The following is a 19,484-nucleotide window of genomic DNA, read 5'->3' on the forward strand; positions in this document are numbered from 1 at the left end:
TTTTTCTTTCTTTGAGTGTAGTAACAAACCTTTCCTTTGGTGTGCAAACGCTTACGTGTGACAAAATCAGACATAAAGCTCCATTGTGGGTCCTTGAAAGTTGTCTCTAATAGCCTTGAATCTCCTTGATTTTTTTTTTTTTTTATGGCACCTGCGTGAAATTCGACTCCTGACGAGAGAGTTGACCACACTCAGTGTGGAACATCAGAAGTGGTGTGGTAACTTTTAATCAAAGAACAGAAAAAGATAAGAAGTACTTTGCAGCACATGGCACTTGTCAGTGCATGGATCATATGTGATGGAATTGTTTTTAACGGCTTCGTTTACAAAGGAAATTGACAATAAAAGCAACGGGAGCACTTTGGCACTTTCAGAATGTGCATGCACATGTGTGTGTGTGTGTGTGTGTGTGTGTGTGTGTGTGTGTGTGTGTGTGTGTGTGTGTGTGTGTGTGTGTGTGTGTGTGTGTGTGTGTGTGTGTGTGTGTGTGTACGCACGCTGCTATGGCTATTACAGCCAACTGTAGCAATTGGCTAATGTTTGCCCTCTGTTTTTTCTTTCTCCCATTCTTAAACCCAGCCCACAGGGTAAGAAGTTTCGTTCACGGAATGAGCTGGCGGTCTACCTGGAGCAAGTGAAAAGTTCCCTGTCAGTATCGGACTTTGACTTCACCGTCAAAGGTGACCACTCCAGAGCCAAGTCAGCTGGATTAACTCCTACACCATCGTCTCGGAAGTCTACCCCATCAACGCCGCTGACACGAGAAAGGAAAGCGTTGCCCGAGAGGAAGTCACAGTCTGAAAAGAAACCAGCATCTGAAAAAAAGTCACAGTCTGATAAAAAGCCACAAGCAGAAAAAAAGCAGCAGGTAGATAAAAAGACCCCAGCAGAGAAAAAGCCACAGGTAGAGAAAAAGACAAGCGAGAGGAAGGCTCAGTCGTCCAAGAAGGCAGCCTCCAAGCCAGTGTCATCTTCAGCGCCACGCACGGGCCGTAAGTTGATGGTCCGACTTAATTTTACTTCCCCAAAAAAGCGGATCCTCAAAAACTACTCTGAGAATAAGGTCGAGACGAGCGGGGAGAAAGGTAGTGGGACTGATGAGGGTGTGGCGAGTGATGCTTCTGCAAAAGGCGACGAAACCCCATCAACTGCAGTGGAGGATGAGAAGCCAGTGGACACCGGACTGAGTGCCAGTGATGCAGACGTTGATACGGCTTCAGGGGGGGACAGCACGCCAAGGAGTGAGCCTGCTGCTAAAAAGAACAAGGAAAATGCTGTGGACAAGAAGGTTTCGCCGAAAAAGAAACGCAAGAAAGAGGACACCGATGCTCCTGCAAAGAAGACTGACCAGAAAGGACCTACCAAGAAAGGTGCCGCTTCATCAAAGCCAGAGGGCCGGGTTCGGAAACGGAAGCTTGTGGAGGTAGAGGACATGCTGTTCAAGGAGTTTGACCGGCTTGAACGGAAGCCCGTAGTCAAGGCAAAGCCAAAGCCAGCTGATGATAAGAAAAAGGCCGAGGCAAAGGACAGGCTGGAAGACGATGTGGCTGTCATCAAAGCAGCAACAGAGGCAAAAATGGCAGAATTGGCTGAGGAACCCAAAGAGCTTGCAAGGGGAAAACCAGAGGGAAGGAAGAAGGCAGACACCAAAGCAAACAAAGCCAAAGCAGAGCCAGAACCGAAGGCTGAAGCTGAGCCTGTGATCGAGCAGCATTCGGAGGCCAAGACCCCGTCTGAGGCCGATGCTCTAGCCGAAGCCCCATCTGAAACTGAAGCCGAGGTCAGAGATGAGTCCCAGCCTGAGGATGATGTCCAGCTTAAAGCTGAAGCTCAGCTTGAGCGTGAAGGCTCGCCTAAAGGCAAGGCTTCCCCGAGAGGCAAAGCCCAAGCCAAGGCTGAAGCTCGGCTTGAAGCTGAAGCCCATCTCGAGCGTGAAGGCTCGCCTAAAGGCAAGGCCTCCCCAAGAGGCAAATCTCAATCCAAGGCTGAAGCTCGACTTGAAGCTGTAGCCCAGCTCGAACGTGAAGGCTCACCTAAAGGCAAGGCCTCCCCAAGAGGCAAATCCCAATCCAAGGCCGAAGCTCGACTTGAAGCTGAAGCTGAACGTGAAGGCTCACCCAAAGCCAAGGCCTCCACCAGAGGCAAAACCCAAGCCAAGGGCGAAGCCCAACCTAATAGCGAGTCCACAGCTAAGGTAGAGGCTAAACCAGCAGAGAAGCAGAAGAAGCGACGGTTTAAAGAGGAGGATGCTGTTAACCGCGTATCGAAGCGGTCCAGAAGGGACAGCGAGCAGAAAAATGAGGCAGAAGAAAGTGCAAATGAGGTGTCTGAAAACGGCGCTGACACTGCCAAGGATGCACCTGAAGCATCGTCAGAAGAAGGGGCAGCTCCCAAACCACGTGACGCAGAAAGCCACGAAAAGCCAGCTTCACCAAGGAAAGGCAAAAAGGAGCGCGAGAAAAAGAAGGTCGCAGAAAAAACAGAGGCAGAAATCAAACCAGTGCGAGAAAAAAGCAAGCGGCAGGCTGAGCGACACTCTAAGAAGAACGCTGATGCAGACAAAGCTCCAGATGCAAAGAGTGACACTGAGAGACAGTCCAGGAAAAGCACCAAGACGGACAAAACTCTCTCCCCAGATGGGAAGCACGACACAGACCGACAAACCAGGAAGAGTAGCAAGGCCGACAAGTCGCTTTCTCCAGATGGAAAGCACAGCACCGAAAGACAATCGAGGAAAAGCACCAAGGCAGACAAGACGCTGTCCCCAGAACCTAAGCACGACAAGAAGGCCGATGCTAATGACAGTTTATTGTCTGCAGCTAGTGCTGAGCCGCGGCTGCATAATGAGAGGCAGGGCAAGGACGCTGCAACTGCCAAGCCAACAGCTGCAGATGGTGAGAAAGCTGCGGATCCAGATGAGATCCCTCTGCCACCACCATCTGACATCCCGTCCATACCGGACGAAGATGAAGACGACGACGTGGGTGTCGAAGGAGCACCACCAGTGGTGGAGTTGACACAGCGTGAGCTCAAGCTGTACGAGATGAGTCCACACTTGATCGAGCACAGCTACACGAAGATTCCCGAAGACGAAGACACAGAGGCCGCCACGCAGCCGCAGTCAACCTCTCCTTCACCCACACGCAAGAGAGGCCGTTCGTTGACACACGAGAACGAAGCAGAGGCCGGCGAGGAGGCAAAGACGCCGCGACGTCGGCAGCGCCGAAAGAAGGGTCTCAGCGAGAGCAATGAGCCCAAGGGGGAGATGTCTGCAGCCCTCATTGTGGGGCAGAGCTGAGCAGGGGGGTGGAAGGCTTGCGTACATGTCCTGCGCTTCTTCAGTGTTGCCTTTGGCACAGTTTCTTGCAAAGGGAAGGAAAACTCTGCGCGTAATTTATCGCTAGACAGCGATGTTCAGTTGCAGTGACAAATGGCATCAGCACCATTGCTAGGCTGTTTCTTTTCGTTTATCACGGAAAAGGAGACAAAAAGATAAATAGGCTTTTTTTATATATGCGTGCTCCTCTGGGCCTTTGTGAGCTTTATTGTGTGCCCTTGTTTCGAAATTACTGAGCTGGTAGGGAAATGGTATGAGGATACCCTAGTTTGGTTTTCTTCTCCCTTTTGTCGGTTTTTTTTTTTTTTTTTTTTCTTTTCTTTCTTCTTCTTCAAGTTGGTTGTTAAGATTTGTTTTTAAATAGCCCATAAAAATTTTCTGGGCATTGAATAAGTTTTCAGAAAGTGGAATATTCATTTTGTTCCTCTTATGTTTGTCTTTTTTTATTGTTTGAATTTTTGCCACTGTTGAGTGTGTAATACGTCTTGCGTGAGAGGAACTAGTGGTTCGGTTTACTGACAGTGCATTGTACATGGTCTCACCAGGGTTGTTCCCACACTGCGAGCCTAGTGTGAAATCATTTCCCCATATTGGTTGTGCTGAAATTCATTGCCCAGCCTTATGTTTTTCATTTCACAAAGCTGCAAAATTCAAACCTGTGGTGTAGTGAGTGGTTACGAGCTGTTTTGAACCATAATGAATGCTCCCTTTGGCTCTGATGAGGTTGGTTATTTCCTTTATCCTGAATCAAAAGACCAACACAGCAGTAGTCATTTCATGTATGAGTTATCCTGAAATGGACGAAGCAACTTACTGTTTCGATGTGAATGTCACCGCTGTTCAACACCAGGCTTACTTCAGCTGACGAACAGCTTGGGCATCTCTTTGCAAGCCAAGTTGTTCACTCGTAGCTTGCTTTTCTTAGGATTGACAGAGGTTTGACTTATGGGACACTCTAGTTTGCGTCTTACGTCCCTGGCATCTTTCAGAAATTCGGCGTTCAGGAAGTGCTGGTAACCAAACTTGGCTGCTTTGTGGTTTATGTACCGAGAGGAAGCCTTCACAGAAGCTAGCACATCATCGTTCATGGATTCTTTCAAGGTTCTTTTCGGGATTTTTAGGGGGGTGCTTACACCTGTGCTTTTTGGAAGTAAACTAAACCACACGGCCTGTGGCAACAAGAGAAGAAGAAAAAGGGCATCACTGTATAAATTTGTACATAGCATGGCTATTTTCTCATCCAGTCGGTGCTTTCTACCCCATAGCACTTTGCTGTCATATCCATTGTTTTCTAATTCTTGATTTCCTGAAGTCACGGCACTCCCTTGCACAACACCTCATTACTACAGCTCATCGTGTCTGTACAGTTGTGGCAGTCATGCTAAGCGGCCCAGAGTGCTCGGTCACCTATCAGCTCTTTGTGTCAGATAGCTTAGGCATCCAGAAGCATTGCTTTGAGTCGTGCTGGAGTGATATCACAGGATAATGTCTCAATCTGTTTTAGCACCAACCAGTGTGGGCTTCACACTGTCGACTGGACAGACGAGCCAAACCTCATTGTGCTTTTGCAGGAAGGCCTTTCTCCTTCATAGTGTCGTGTCGTTCGGACTGCGTGGCTGCATCGTCACACAGAATGGACTGTTACCAGCCACGTATGTCTTGGCAAGTGTTAGTGGTTTGCCTGGCACCATTGACATTGAAGTCAACCATGCGACCTACTGGCTGCTTGCACGAGGCTTTTACCATAGTGGGCTTCAGTAAATCCTCATTAGCATCATTCCGCAAGCTTCAGAGCTGGAAGCTAAACTGGAGCGCTTTGTCATTGGCTCTAGAACTGCATCAAATACAAACTGGTCCACAGCACGGGCAAAGGGCATGCATTACAGCACATCACAAACTACTGGTCGTCATTCTTCTTTATTCCAATTTTAAGTATCCAAATTTGACACAAAAACCGTTCAAGGTACACGTGTTGGGACATAAAAAAAACTTGGCTGGACCGATATTTCGAGATGTGCTAGTTTGGTTTAATGAGGGTTTACTCTTAATGCTTTGGAGGCTTTAGCAGCCACCAAAAGTGCAGGTGGTAAGCTTTTGGAGCAAGTAGATGCACATGATGCTGTACATGGTACAGTACCATTTTCAACGTATTGTGACGTTCCATTGTTTCATTTGCGTGGGGTATTTTGGCAACTGGCCCTGTGGCTAAACATGTTGGAACGGTAAATAAACTTGTGGCAATTGCACGACGCATTTCTTGGACTGGGGCCTGTTCGCCACAGCTTCAGCCGTCGCCTTTATGGTGCGTGATGAACGTGCAGGTTACGGCCAGTTTTCTTCAAAAAGATGTGATGTCATCGATTGAATGCTTTTATGAGAGCGGCACAGAAGAGCAGGTTGATAAAGCCACCCATTGAACTGGCGCTCTGCTCCCGAATACCATCAACTGTGCTGCTACTGCTGCCGCTGCTGTAAATTTGCTGTGTTTCAAGCTCCCATTTACTTCCTGTTTTTTCTCTTGTCTCAGTGTAGCATCTCATGAGCCATCACTGTTTAGTACAATAAAGAACTCATTATCATGCTGTCCACAAAGAGGCTTCAGTGTTCCTTTTTTTTCCAGTCACTGAGGAATGTGGGATGTGAAAAGGTTGGGAATAGCGTAGCTGATTCAAGCGGTTGGGTTTGCAGTTGGCGTTGAGAAAGCTGTACTGACGGGACTGTTGAAAACATAGTTTAGGAGGAATGACCTCCTGCTGAAATGTGGAAGCTAACAAAAAGGGTTGTACTGAAGTTGACAATGCGGAGGGCTATGGAATGATAAATAAATAGTAGGTGTAATGTTAAAGGACTATAGACACCTCATTTTTGTGTTCGTGTTTTATCATTTGTAATGATACCTAGGACATTAGTGTACACTGATCACTCTTCACATTCGCCTACAACTGCTGAATAATTGATAATCGAATTTCTTTTCTCGCCTGTTTCGGTTTTGACTGCCGAGCGATGGCTGGGAGGTCAAGTCTAGGCCATGCAAGGGATGAAAATAGTTATATAATCATTGCTGTGTCATTTGAGCAAGCCTACCTCAAGCACAGGAATCGCTACAAGTGAAGAATGAGCAATTATATTGCTATTTTTTCATTCCGTGCATCAAGACATGATTGTGACGTCACGGCCATCTCTGATGTCGAAACCGAAACTGGTGAGAAAATTCAGTTATAAATTGTTTAGTGGTTGTAGGCGAAAACTGTGCGAATCGATATACAGGAATGATATTAACAAGAAAACAAATGCCACCAAAATTTGGTGTCTATAGTCCTTTAAGAAAGGAAGCATGCAGAGTGGGTCAGTGAAATAACTCGAGTTAATGACATCCTTGTAGAGAGGACAACCGATGGTGTCTTAGGGTAACAAATTGGATTCCAAGGGAAGGAGAGTATAGCAGGGGCCGGCAGAAAGTTAGGTTCGTGAATGAGGTTAAGAAGTTTGCAAGGGTAAAGTGGATGCAGCTAGCACAGGATTGGGTTGGAGGAGCATGGGGGAGGCCTTCGCCCTGCAGTGGGTATAGTCCTGCTGATGATGATGCGCTCCTGCTGATAGTATGTGTAGAATACATATAAATCTGTGATGTATCTAAGGCAGGGGATGGCAGCTGCCTCTCCAATTATTAAACTCCTTCAAAATTGAAGGATTTCATAAAAGCTGCAGCAACATAATGCCTGCCCAATATATTCATCCCCTTTGCCTTTTTATACACTCGCTGCTGCGGTAGCTCAGCGGTTAGCGTGCTCATTGACTGAGCCAGGAGACTTGCAGGTTCGATCCTGATCACAATGGCGATGTTTCAGCGGAGGTGGAAACTCGCACGTGAAAGAACCCCATGTGGTCGAAGCTTCCGTAGTCCTCCACCTCGGCGTCCCTTTGCCAAGTCGTCTTTGGACGTTAAGTCTCTCCTCAAATATTTTCTATTTTTTTCTGCACCACCCCGCTATAAATACCTGAAATGTTTGCCTAAGGATGCATTGTTGCGGCATGCTTGGAGATTTCTTTAATAGAGCAAGTTGTCCCGATCACTGCATGGTCGTTTTGCCTTGGTGCTCTAGGCAGCTGGTGAGGAAGCGCAGTATATAGAGAGAGTTGTGACAGATGCAGAAGTGAGATGTGGTTGGCATAGGAAGTAGGGATTGGTCACTGTGCACATTGTACAGTGCAAAGCGGATCACATATCAGTAGGGAACGAACGCAGTAGGAAAACGCATCAATGGTCTGTGCTGTTGCACGGGTGCAATACCTCCAGCTGTCTCCGAATTTTGCATAGCAGTGCGCAAACAGGGTGTCAATATTTTTTATGCACTTTTCAGCTACTGCTTTGTTCAGAGTTTGCTCTCACTGACTGAAGGCATGTTGTGGGTTAATAAACCCTCATCTGAAAATAGCGCATATTTATAAAAAGAAAATTCCATTAGTTACAGCAAGATCTTGTATACACACGGAGTAGCGTGGCATTGCTGTCACCCTTAGCTTAAGCTGCTAAATGGGCTAATTATTTGACCATTTTGTCAAGGATAGGACAACAATGATGGCGACGTGTACAGCTTCATTTGTCCTTGCTGAATGCAGCATGGTAACCTTTAATGCATGGCATTAAAGGCCGCATTCAGCAAAAGACCAACCGTCGGTGTTGCTGGCAGTTGCTAGTAAGCAGCTGGCGTGTCCGAAAACTGATTGATTAATGGTCTGTGTGACGTCATGAGAGCACGTGACGTGGCTGAGTTGGTAGGTTTTCACACGGTCAGATGGGTATCGAACATGGTACCCTTGGATCCCAAATTGCATGCTGCTCTTAAGCTGAAATTGCACTTTCAAACAGCTTATTGAGTTTATAGTAACTTCTGTGTGATAATTGCTGTGTGTTAGATAATAGAGGCACAAATTGGGAAATCGGTGATTAAGCAAGCTGCAAGAGTGAGCAAGGTTCTGCATGCAGATGGGAGCCCTTATTAATGTTGCTTTATGTCCTTAAAAGTGGGGCTTAAGCGTCCCTCAGATTTTTTCTGATGCACTGCAATGCCTCGTTGCATCCACTACAAACTGCTTTGCCTCGATCTTTCACTGGCTAAGTCTAGCGATTCATTTACCTTAGTAGGAGACAGTCTATGGCATTCCGACTTCTTTTTAGCCAGGTTATCATTGTTAACAAGAAGGCCGTTTCCAAAAATTTACATCACGATAATGTCTTACTGTTCAACCTGGATATATTAACTTTGCCTTGTGAGGCTTTGTGTCAGGAGTGCTAGAAGAACATAACATAAAACACTGGTGTGAGTGGTTTCTGCACATTGCCTGGTAAAAAAGGAACCCCAGGAAGGCACCCAAGTTGTGAAGCATGTTTTGAGTTACAATTGTACAAAACAGTGTGAAATGTGGAGAGAAAATTTTGTGCGTACAGGAGAATAGTTTGAAAGCGATATGCAACGCTTTTATTTTTGTTTACTTTTCAGCAAAATATGCAAGTTCAGAAAATGGTTTTTTGTTATTTTGGTCCTCCTCTTCATAAAAAATAGCAAGCCAAGATTTCAGATTTGGAAGTAGCTGCTTCTTATGAGCGCTTGGTAGCTTTTAATTTCTCCAACAGGACGTGTATCGTCCTTATAAACCCTCTAAAGGTCAAGTTGGATGTTTGCATTCATATTACAGGAGCTCGTATCTTTGCCCTATTACATTTTGTTGCGAATTTATTTTATTGTGCCAGTAGGTAGACAAATCATACTTTTTTTTTTCTCACATAAATACATCCCTCATTATTTGTACTGTGCCAGCATAAATTATGGTGCCTCACGCTTTCTTGATGTCCAGTTTTTTTAATGGTTTAGCATGATATATGGTGTGCGGCCAGTAAGCAGTACCTTTCAGCGCAAAGGACAGAGCATTTCATATTTATCTGTCCGGGTTGTAAAAACTTATGCGCAGACTACTTGGCTATACTGACCACAAGGTAACTAGTGATGGTCTATTTTTCTTATAGTGTAATTGAACGTACAAACTCTCCTGCATTTTTCAGAATCGGCTAAAAACTGCAACCATCTGCGGCAGAGCTTTTCATTGTGGCAAGAGGATCATCCAATTCGATAGGCTGCGCCATCTGGCGAACTGCGAGGAAATCGATATCCTTCTAAAGGGCGTGGCATGCCTTGCAGTTTGTTAGATGGCGCTGACTGTCGAATAGGCTGATCTGCTTGCCACAACGAAAGGTTCCACCGCAGACAGCTGCAGTTTTTCCAGTGCATGCTCCTAGAAATTCAGGTTCTCGCTTCTGTATCTTTTTTTTGAATGACATGGAGATAAGCTTCGTACAATTATTGCTCTCTATAAGAATTTATTCTCCGGCTTGTTCAGGTTATGTAAGCAAAAGGCAGTCTGTTAGAAAGAGTTGATTTAGAAACCTTCGCACCTGTCTACTGTTGAAACCCCCACTTGAAAAGAATGGTTGGTTGCCATTCCTGAAGTGAATGGTGGTACAGCGCCGCTACAGAAATCCAAGCTCAAGAATCGATGTTGCACACATTTTGCTTGCAAAAATGGCCGTCACCACCTGTATTTCACCTCTAGATCTTTCCTAGCCTATAGAAACGCCATTTTTGATGGGGGTGGTCTTTTTGTGATTGCCACCCAGTGCCGTATAAATACAGGTGAGCTTCTGCATGTCGTCAGTTTAAAGACACTCTGTTTCATGTGTCCTGGCAGTGTTCTTAAAATGCCACATTTACAATGTTATGAAAGAAGGTCATGGTAGTTCCATTTTCCTTTTTCATCACTGCCAAATCAATATTGCCCTTCATATAATTTGTTTATATCTTTTGTGCTTAGTATTCAGAAATTGAAGCTGGTCTCCATATTTTCTCTGTGGCAAAGAGCAGGTTTTGTTTGGCGGCAGTCTCATCTTGGTGGCACAGTGGTTAAGTCGCCCGACTACACCCGACCACTTGCGGCTGCGTTTTGCCATCGTTTTGCCACATTAGGGATCCCCGGGTGGTCAAAATTACTCCTGAGCCCTCCTCTATGGTACCTCTTCTTCTGTTGCTGCTTCCGCTTTCTCCTTCCTTCCTTCCCTTAGGGCACAGTCCAGCCATTCGTGAACAGTATGGGACAGATACTGCGCCTTTCCTTTATTAATTGGCAACACAGTGGATGGTCAAGTTTAAAACTGAACATGCAAGGATATGGAATGGAATGAATCATGCACTGCCATGCAGTTCAACATTCACTGCTGGCTAGTTGATTTGTTTTTGTCTTCAGAATATGCGACAGAGATGACACGCAAAAGGGAAGAGGACAAGCGCTGTGAAAGCTAAACTAACCTGTAAGCTATATATGCTTATCAGAAATCTTTTTCGAAAAATATTGAATATTTCGGCATTGACATTATGTCGATAAAAAAGCTGGCAAGGTTATTGCCCTCTCCTCCGGTGATGGAGTGATACCAAGTTTGATACTGTACAGGGTTCTGAATGGGCTTAGGAGCTTTTAACGGACTTTGCACATTTTATGTGGTCTCTCCTGTTGGCACCTTGACCTTGTACCTCCTTGTCCTTTTCTGATGTTCATTCGGGGGTGCTTTTTTTTAATTACGTTCTGGACATTAGGGAATGTCAACCAGCCTAAAATTTTTAACATGATGATAGAAGAGTGTATGTGGAGAGGTAAACCGGAAATTCAAAAGTTTTTTTTTATTAGTCTTGCCTTTAAAAATTTCAACTCTTTTATCACCAAGCTAGGCAGATGCTTCAATGGAGAAGGCCTCTGGGAATGCAGTCCTTGCACTCAAACCAGCGTGCTGTCAGCTATAACACATTCTATATTTGTATTGGCTAGCGGCTGTTTGCCTCCCGAACGGGACCAAATCATCCCACACTTAGCCTTGCAATGAGTATGCTACATAGAACTGACAAGGTACAGTTACTCGCTGGTTCTGTACATAGGCTGTTTCTAGATTGACAGACAGGCTATTATGTGATGAATAACACTCCATGTGCAGTTACCATTATCGCAAGACTCCTTTGAGTGATCATTCCTGTTGGAATCCCCTGTGCCATCAGTAACGAGCTCTGTCTTCGGGCTAATGCGATTGCAAGAGGACAGCCTCTCTTGCCTGTTCCTTTGGGACAGGTGTGGTGGGTTCACAGCACTGCTTTCCAGGGACGGGGCTCCACTATGCGTATTCTGTTCAAACGTTTGCATTTACGTGCAAACCTTGCAACGCGACCGTCAGTCTGATCCTGCCCTTCTTACCATGATTGGCAATGGTACCAAAAGGACATTGTTGGCATTGAGCCCTTTGTCCCCTGTCCAACATCTCCAGGCGCATCTGTGATAATCTTTATAGTTTATTTTGTTTTCCTCCTTTCCTCCAACCAGTGTGACAGAAATTGAGCAGGTTAGTCGTTCATTGTAGGCACTGTGTGAATAAGGTGTTGCTTGTGGCTGCCTATCAATTCCTCTAGATAGTTCCATGGTTTTTAGCCACCCGTGTCACATTTTCCCTTCAAGGAAGTAGCGATTGCTGCAAAGCATACCTTCTGGAAGATCTCTTTTAGTCAGTTGTCACAAAAATCTCCATAGGTCTTTACTGTCACCGATGGTGAATCTACTTGTGAGTCTGTTTCACGCTCCTGGAATGGATTGCCTAGCAACGTTACACATAATCCCATTAACTATAGGGCTTTTTCTGCTTGGTTTTATATGGGGCCATCCTATTCCATCACCTTTTTCTGCAAGACAATTTATGTCCAATTCTTCATGTCAGTGCCAGTTACCTACTCTTCAGTAATGTGCATCAACTGTTTTTCTCGCATTAATTTGGCTATATTGGGTTAAGATACGGCTACAGTGAGTAGGAAACCTTGAAAACCCTTATATATAAAGATGTTTTTTGAGCCCCCAAATTTTTCATTTTATTTAAGCATTTCATTGTTAAGATAGCGAATGTGGCTGGCTGTTTGTAATCGTTCTGATGGTTCTACTGTCCTCGGTTCTACCAGAATTATTCATTTACCTTGGGCGGGAGGTTTTGCTTTGTGTCGAATTCTGACATGTTTAGTGGACTTTAGGCACTGGGAACTGTGGCGGCTCGGGTGCAAATGTCTGGTATGGTTTGTCACTTCTTTGCTACTTGTGGCACACCACTCGTACATTGCATCATCATTTTCTACTGTTCTTTGCTTACATCCTCGTGGATGAATGGATGGAATATAGGAGTGTCCTCTTTGAAACGGGGTGGCAGCAGTTGCTATCATGCTCATCAACCTCTCAGCCACGCCACCTAATGTGAAAACTGTGCATATTCTTCCTAGTGACACTAACTGCTGTGACCTCCTATACGTGCACCCCTTCACTGAGGGAAAATCTTGTAATCATGCACTTCTCACTGTCACAAAGAATATGCAGTGATTACTAAAGTCGCAGCAATTATTGCTTCAGTGAATATGATATTGAAACCATTAAGTAGCAAAATAAATTTGAAGTAATGCTCACTGCCTTGACTGCCGTTGCCCACCCTCAGAAAACAGAAGCAAGCATCTTGGGGGAAATAGTAAAACTGATGCACTGGAAGAACGATGAACCGGAGCCCTCAAACACATTTGAAATTAACTTGAAGCTAATCAGAACCAAAATGAATCGTGTTTATTTGCAGTTCTGGTTTTGAGGGATTCACTTTTCTATTCTACATATACCTAGGAAAGTTTAACACACTCAAGTAATGGCCAGCACACACTGGGAAAGCACGAAAAGCTCCCCGGGCTTCGCTGTTTGCATGTTCTGAGCAACCCCGAAGGATAGTTGAAAACAAGTGCTCAAATTGCACATGCAGCATAATTTTTACAGATGTTTTGTTTCCTTGTTCTTTTTTTTTTGTATATTGTACACACTTCATTAAAATTTCCTGTTTTTGTGCTTGATGCCTTTAGCAGGGCAAGTTCATAATTGTTAGCTGAGTTTCTATTTTTCCCAGTGACCTGAGTTGTCTTGAGTTTGAAAACTTTTGCCATGTGAATTTGTATTTACTTTTTTTTTTTTCATGTCTTCGGGCGCCTGATACAAATGTGGAATATAAAGTGGCCAGTCTTATGCACTGTAATAAACAGGTTCAGATTTGGACTTTCTTTATACGTTAACTTTTCATACGTGGGAACACAGGTTTTCATTGTCTAAAGTATTTGATCATCACCAGCCGGACATACTATACCCACTGCAGGGCGAAGGCCTCTCCCATATTTCTGCAATTAACCCGGTCCTTTACTAGACCCTTTAGTCACCATTTTTAGTTATAAATTCAGGGCCAGTTCTTGTGACTGTGACTAAGTATCAATCTAATGGAATGGTAGGGCCCTCATATTTGATAGGTCGCATTACTGCAACCTCAATAATGGCACCCAAAGGCTTGCTTTTCTTAGATGCCGTCATTTCAATAGCCGAATGGGTCTTGCTTAAATGTTGCAGTGATACAGCAGTGGCAAAACACTCGTTTTAAAGCAACTTCCTATTCTAAAGCATTCGTTCTAAGGGCAGTGCACTTGGCTCTTCAGGGGTAAAGTGTTGATTGCGTAAATCATCTCTTTTCTCTCTCTCTCTTTCACTAGGTCCACAACTGACAAAGCTCACTGAGCGCATGAGCCGTCAAGATGCAAGACATGCCAGCATACATAAAAGCAAAGACGACCCGACATTGGATGTGGAGCATTATTTAGACAGCGCAACCTGCCAGGAAGCTAACCTGCAAATGTCTAACCCAGCTGGAGGAACCAAGCTTGCTGCCTGGCAAAGTAGACTGACAACTTTGAAACCACAGTTGGCAGACAGAGGCACAACCTGGCCTGATGGCTCAGTTCCCACAGCAAGAGACCAAGAGTCTTCTTTGCTAGGCAAAGCTGTAAAGGATACAGTAGTTCTGAGAACACGTACACGGTCAAGGTCTTCTAAGCAGCTTGCACCAGCAGCTGATCAACTAAATGTCGAAAGGAACTTGAGCTTTGAGGAGGGCGATGATTCACTTCGGATGGAAAGTGGTGATCATGCCTTGGAGGGGACAACATCTCAAGGAGGCACCTGCTCATTTTCAGATGCAAATGAGTCGTCCATTCTGGACAAGGATACCGAGCTGTCATGCATGAGTGGGCTAATCAGCGAACCCTCGAAGTTCACAAGCTTAACAGCACATAGACGTAGAACTGCTGTTAAAGGACAGTCGGGTGTAATAAAAGAGGATCAGGAGTCGCAAGAAGATGAGGCAGGGTACAGATCGAACATCAGTGAGTCGAGCACTGGCCCTCCAGTTGTGGATAGGATGGGCTCTCAGGGCAACATGGTAGTTGATGCAGGTGATGCAGTTTGTCCTTCACTTGACAAGGACAGAGGATGGGCAGGCAGCAATGATGGGGTCAATGTGAGGTCCTCTGGATCAAACGATCGTCGAAGAAAAAAGCAGGTTATTGAAGAATCCCGCAGTGGAGAAGTTGAAGGACAGCAAAGTGGAGAAGACATTGCAGGAGCAGAGAAGGAGCGAGTAAGGCAGAAAAAATCAAGGTTGAGCAAGAGTCCCTACTTCAGAGCAGCAGGTCATTCTCTGGGCATCAGTATTGGTGCCAAGCCCTGGATTCCACCCAAGTCGCCCTATAATCTCATCCAGGAAAAGCTGTACAGGGATCCCTGGAAGGTCTTAATTGCGACCATTTTCCTCAACCGCACCACTGGTAAAGTGAAGGCAGCATGCAATTTATTTTGCCTAAAGATAACACAGCACTGGCACCCTCATAATAATAATTGGTTCACACGAAAGGAAAAGTGCAGTGTCTGTCACACTTGTTCTGTAGACACCTGAACCGCGCTGGAAGGGAAGGGACAAATGTGGTAGTGAAAGGGGTGCCGTAGTGGAGGGCTCCGGAATAATTTCGACCACCTGGGGATCTTTAACGTGCACTGACATCGCACAGCACACGGATGCCACTTCGTTTTGCCTCTATCGAAATGCAGCTGCCGGCGGTCGGGATCGAACCCGGGTACTGCGGCACAGTAGTTGGGCGTCTTACCATTGCACCACCACGGCGGGGCTGGCACCTCTCACCAAGTTTTGCTTTTCGAGTATGAGAGCACTCCATGAAAAATAAAAAAAAGAAATAGGAATGAACAGATTTCTGCCTGTTGAGCTTAATCTAGCAATGAAAGTGTTTTCTGTACTCGAAGCTAATATTTAGGGAAGCACTAATAAGTGATCATGAATTGACATTACGTCTGAAATCCAGGCATAATTTCATTCTCCAGTGCACTCCTTTATGTTGATGTGTACAGCTCTCACAAGTCAATCGTAGCTCTTCACAGCAGCTTCTAGTGATTCTAGTTGCATGCATCAGCTATTACATATAATTTCTGCTCTCAAACTAAGGTATCGAGAAAAGCTGCGTGTACAGGGAAAAGGTCCACTGTGATGTTCTATCGAGCTAGAATTGAGTACCGCCTTCATCAGTAAATAAGAGGTCGTGTTTTTCTTTTTCTATGTCCAGTTTTTCCCACAAGTGTACTTATGCTAATTATGTTTCTGTAATTAAGGAATTTTAAGGAATGTTTATTTATTGATTGGTTGCGTATCAATGTCACACTACATATGTATAACGGAGGCATGACATACCGCAATGCGTGCATCTGAATTTGGCCTGGTCACTTGCAGTAGAAAGCCAGCATGTGATGAAGAAAAGACACTGTTCACACTTTGCTGAGGGTAGAAGCTGTAGTGATGGCCGCATGCAATACAAGTAATCCAAGATTGTTGCATGTAATTTGTAACAAAATGTGTGCAGTGATAAGAATTCCATAGTGGGACAGCCCACCCTCTGCACGTTGGACCATATGAACTTCCCCGCATGAAAATTAATGCAGGCAAGGCAGCCATTCCCATCCTGTGGCAGTTCCTGGCACTTTACCCGACCGCACAGGCCGCCATTGAAGCAAGCGCCGACGAGATTGCCGAGTTGTTGCAGCCACTTGGGTTGCACAGAAAGCGTGCAGGCATCATACAGAAGTTCTCCGGTTAGCTACTTTCGCTTTGTTCATGATAACTTGTGCATATATTTATCATTGCCTTCTCTCCTGGCTGTCTGTGTATGGGCCTAAGCACTGAAAATAGTTACATTTTGGCAATTTTTCTTTGTGCTGCAAGATTTCTGCCCTTGAGAGGGTATAGGTAAAAAGCTAGTGGTCTATATTGTGCTGGAAGGCACACAGGACATTCTTCTGTCTCCTTTTTTACTCCACATTAGATGCTCATTTCACATTATGGTAATGTACTTCACCATGTTTTGCTCCTAGCTACTGTATTTTCATACTCTGTCACATCAAGACTGCCTTTATGGCATCAAAGTTCACGATCTCCACAAATAAAAAATTAATATAGCAATAACTCATAGAAAAGTTTGCGTTTGCTGAGACATATCAATGTCACAGCCTGTATTAAGGTTTACCAGTATACGACTTCATCCCTGAAAATAAAAATCAATCTCATTTTGTTGCCATTATTGCCACGCAAGGATTTCATTATCACTGCCATTAATGACTGCGTTATAAGAATATTGGTTTCACGCGTATCATACTGCTCTCATGCAAAAAAAGCTTCCGCTGTACCAGAGTTTGAGAGGGAGCTTTCAAGGACAAGGCGGAATTCAGCTAGGAAAAGCATTTGGGTGGCGCCGACTCCTCGATGGCGGCGGCCCTGAAACTTACATGATACACGTTTGCCTTGATAGATGGCGCTAGTGCAAACTGCATGCACATCTAGAGTCAGAAAACATTCCACAAAATGATGGATGCCTTGTGTGGAGGGCATATGATACATGTAGTGTTGGTTCATTGATTGGGTGGCCGTTGATGGTGTGATTGGTTGTATGACTGATTAATGAGCTTTGACTAGCGATCAGTGAGGGAAGCGAGCACGGTGTAGACGAATAATCTTCTGTGTGGTCACTGAATTTGAACACACGCAGTGGAACTTGTGGCCAGTGCTAGCGCGGCATTGTCGCCTGACATTGTACTAGACGTGTAATAGTGTGGGGACTTCGTTTGAGAATATCTCTTCTCGTGATTGTGGTGCTCGACTACCAGTGAGACCACGTAAGACAAAAGCAAAGAATTTTGGCAGAGAAGAATCCTCGGTATGAAGCAGCTAGATGATTGAAGCGAAGATGGGATGCTGAACTATGAGCATTAGAAGTCGGCCAGTGAATGTGCACACTTTCACGTCTGATCTTAAGGCAAAGCTTAAATGTCCTATTTTTTTTTTGCAGAGGAATACCTGACGAAGGAGTGGCGTTATCCAAATGAGCTGCATGGCATCGGCAAGTACGGAAACGACTCATATCGCATCTTCTGCATTAATGAGTGGAGAAAGGTGAGGCAGAAAATTAAGCATTATTTGTAATTTTAATGAGCAAAGGGAAAATGGTGATACAGTCGAGCCTGGATTATACTGAACGCGATTATTTCGAAGTATTGGCAATTACTGGCAGCACACAAATTATTCCCTTCAAGATCTTGCTTAAAAACACAGGTCCTCACGGTACATCCAGTTCCGATTCTGCCATTTGTTTAGTACATTGAACTGCTTGTCGTTCCACCTCAAGTGGCGCTTTATGTGGCATATCGCTATTACGCAGTGGAGCCGGTGTTTTTATAACCTAGCAGCAGCCTCACTTCAGATGCATCACTGCTGACAGAACTGTAAAAACCAAATGTACCGTTATTTTACGAAGCAATTAGTACATATACTGGTAGAAGGATTAGACAGCACCTCTAATAGGCAGTAGTTAGCTAGCTCCGAAGAACAGCTTGCTGTGGCTTCATTACAAACAAGATTAGGTATAGTAATGCCTAACGTGTGGACATGCTGCTCCGCGCTGCCTCTTATAGGCTAAAAGATACATATGCGGCACAAAGTGTGCCTGATCGTTATTAAAAGCAACTCCAGGGCAACATCTTTAACAGAGTGTCATAGCCCCCATTATCAAAGTATAGAAATAGCCAGATAATGGCATTACGCGCATTGTCTGCGTCATGCGGAAAGGCCATGCCAACTCGTGGAGTGGGTAACACCTGTGCTTCATCTACAAGCTAGGCTCTATATGGAGCAAGACAAGAAAGAGACGTACTCATTTAATGTGCGCAGAGCAGGATGGAAAGAAAATCGGAAGAAAGAAAAGGAAAGGAAAGGAAAATATCAGCTGCTGTGGGATACGGTGAGAAAGATGAGGCAGTGCAAAAAGAAAACTAGACAAATGCTCCGCTTTCAAGTTGTATAACAAGTGTTAGTTTCATTCTCTCAGTCTCCAGCTATCTCACTGTATGCATAGTGCGGTAAACGCTGTACTTGCAACAATTTTTTTTGGAAGGATAATTTATTTCTTTAAGCATATGCATCAGCCAGGCTATGGCGGGTGTAGTACAAAGAAGCAAAGAAAGCGAACAAGCTACATTAGGAATGGGCTTGTAAGAATTCTAATAGCAGTAACCAGATGTTGCCTGCAAAACTTTAGTGGAAAAAGCTCTAGTATTTAAAGACGTGTCGGCATAAAAGGGCAAAATATTTATGGCAGACGACTTTTTGAAGGTGGAGGTCGGACAGTCAGATAATTATCTAGTGAAGAGAAGGGAGGTGAATTGACAAATATATACATGAAGTTGAGGCATTCAAGGCGATGGAATCCGACAGTAGCAGTGAGGCCTAGATAGGGAAGGGAAGTAGACGGTGAAAAATTCATGTTAAATCTCATGTAAACAATAAGCATGCCCTTCTTCTGCATAGATAACACGTTGATAACACACTGCTTATACAAATTTCAAACAACACTAGCATATTCGAGGATGGGGCAAATGAGTTTTACATCTTAAGAGTTAGTTTCTTGAGTAGCAGCGCAAAAAAAGTGATATAAGTATCCTAGAACTCTATTACAGATGACATCAGTGTGTTTGACAATGACACATTGTGCAGTAACAGCTAGGAGGCTGAGATATCTGTATTCATGCATTCTAGCTGTATATGAGCATGATTTGTCTTCATGTAGTTTACATTTGTGTTTTTACTAGGTGAGGAGTATATTCTTCTGTTAAT

The 19,484-nt window shown here is 44.6% G+C and overlaps 1 protein-coding gene across 2 annotated transcripts in view; it reads left to right on the forward strand.

Annotated features, from left to right (window-relative positions):
• The window catches only part of LOC146178803 (uncharacterized), a 36,432-nt gene extending 30,503 nt beyond the window's left edge, over positions 1-5,929 (forward strand). For both annotated transcript variants that reach the window (XM_084578560.1, XM_084578561.1), the window contains exon 4: positions 580-5,929. In XM_084578560.1, the coding sequence (XP_084434686.1) occupies positions 580-3,298 (2,719 nt within the window). In that variant the 3' untranslated portion in view covers positions 3,299-5,929. The remainder of the gene's footprint in view (positions 1-579) is intronic.
• The last annotated feature ends 13,555 nt before the right edge of the window (positions 5,930-19,484 follow it).

The sequence above is a fragment of the Amblyomma maculatum genome, chromosome 9 (assembly GCF_055883805.1).
Source record: "Amblyomma maculatum isolate TAMU_Amacu chromosome 9, ASM5588380v1, whole genome shotgun sequence".
Lineage (NCBI taxonomy): Eukaryota > Metazoa > Arthropoda > Arachnida > Ixodida > Ixodidae > Amblyomma > Amblyomma maculatum.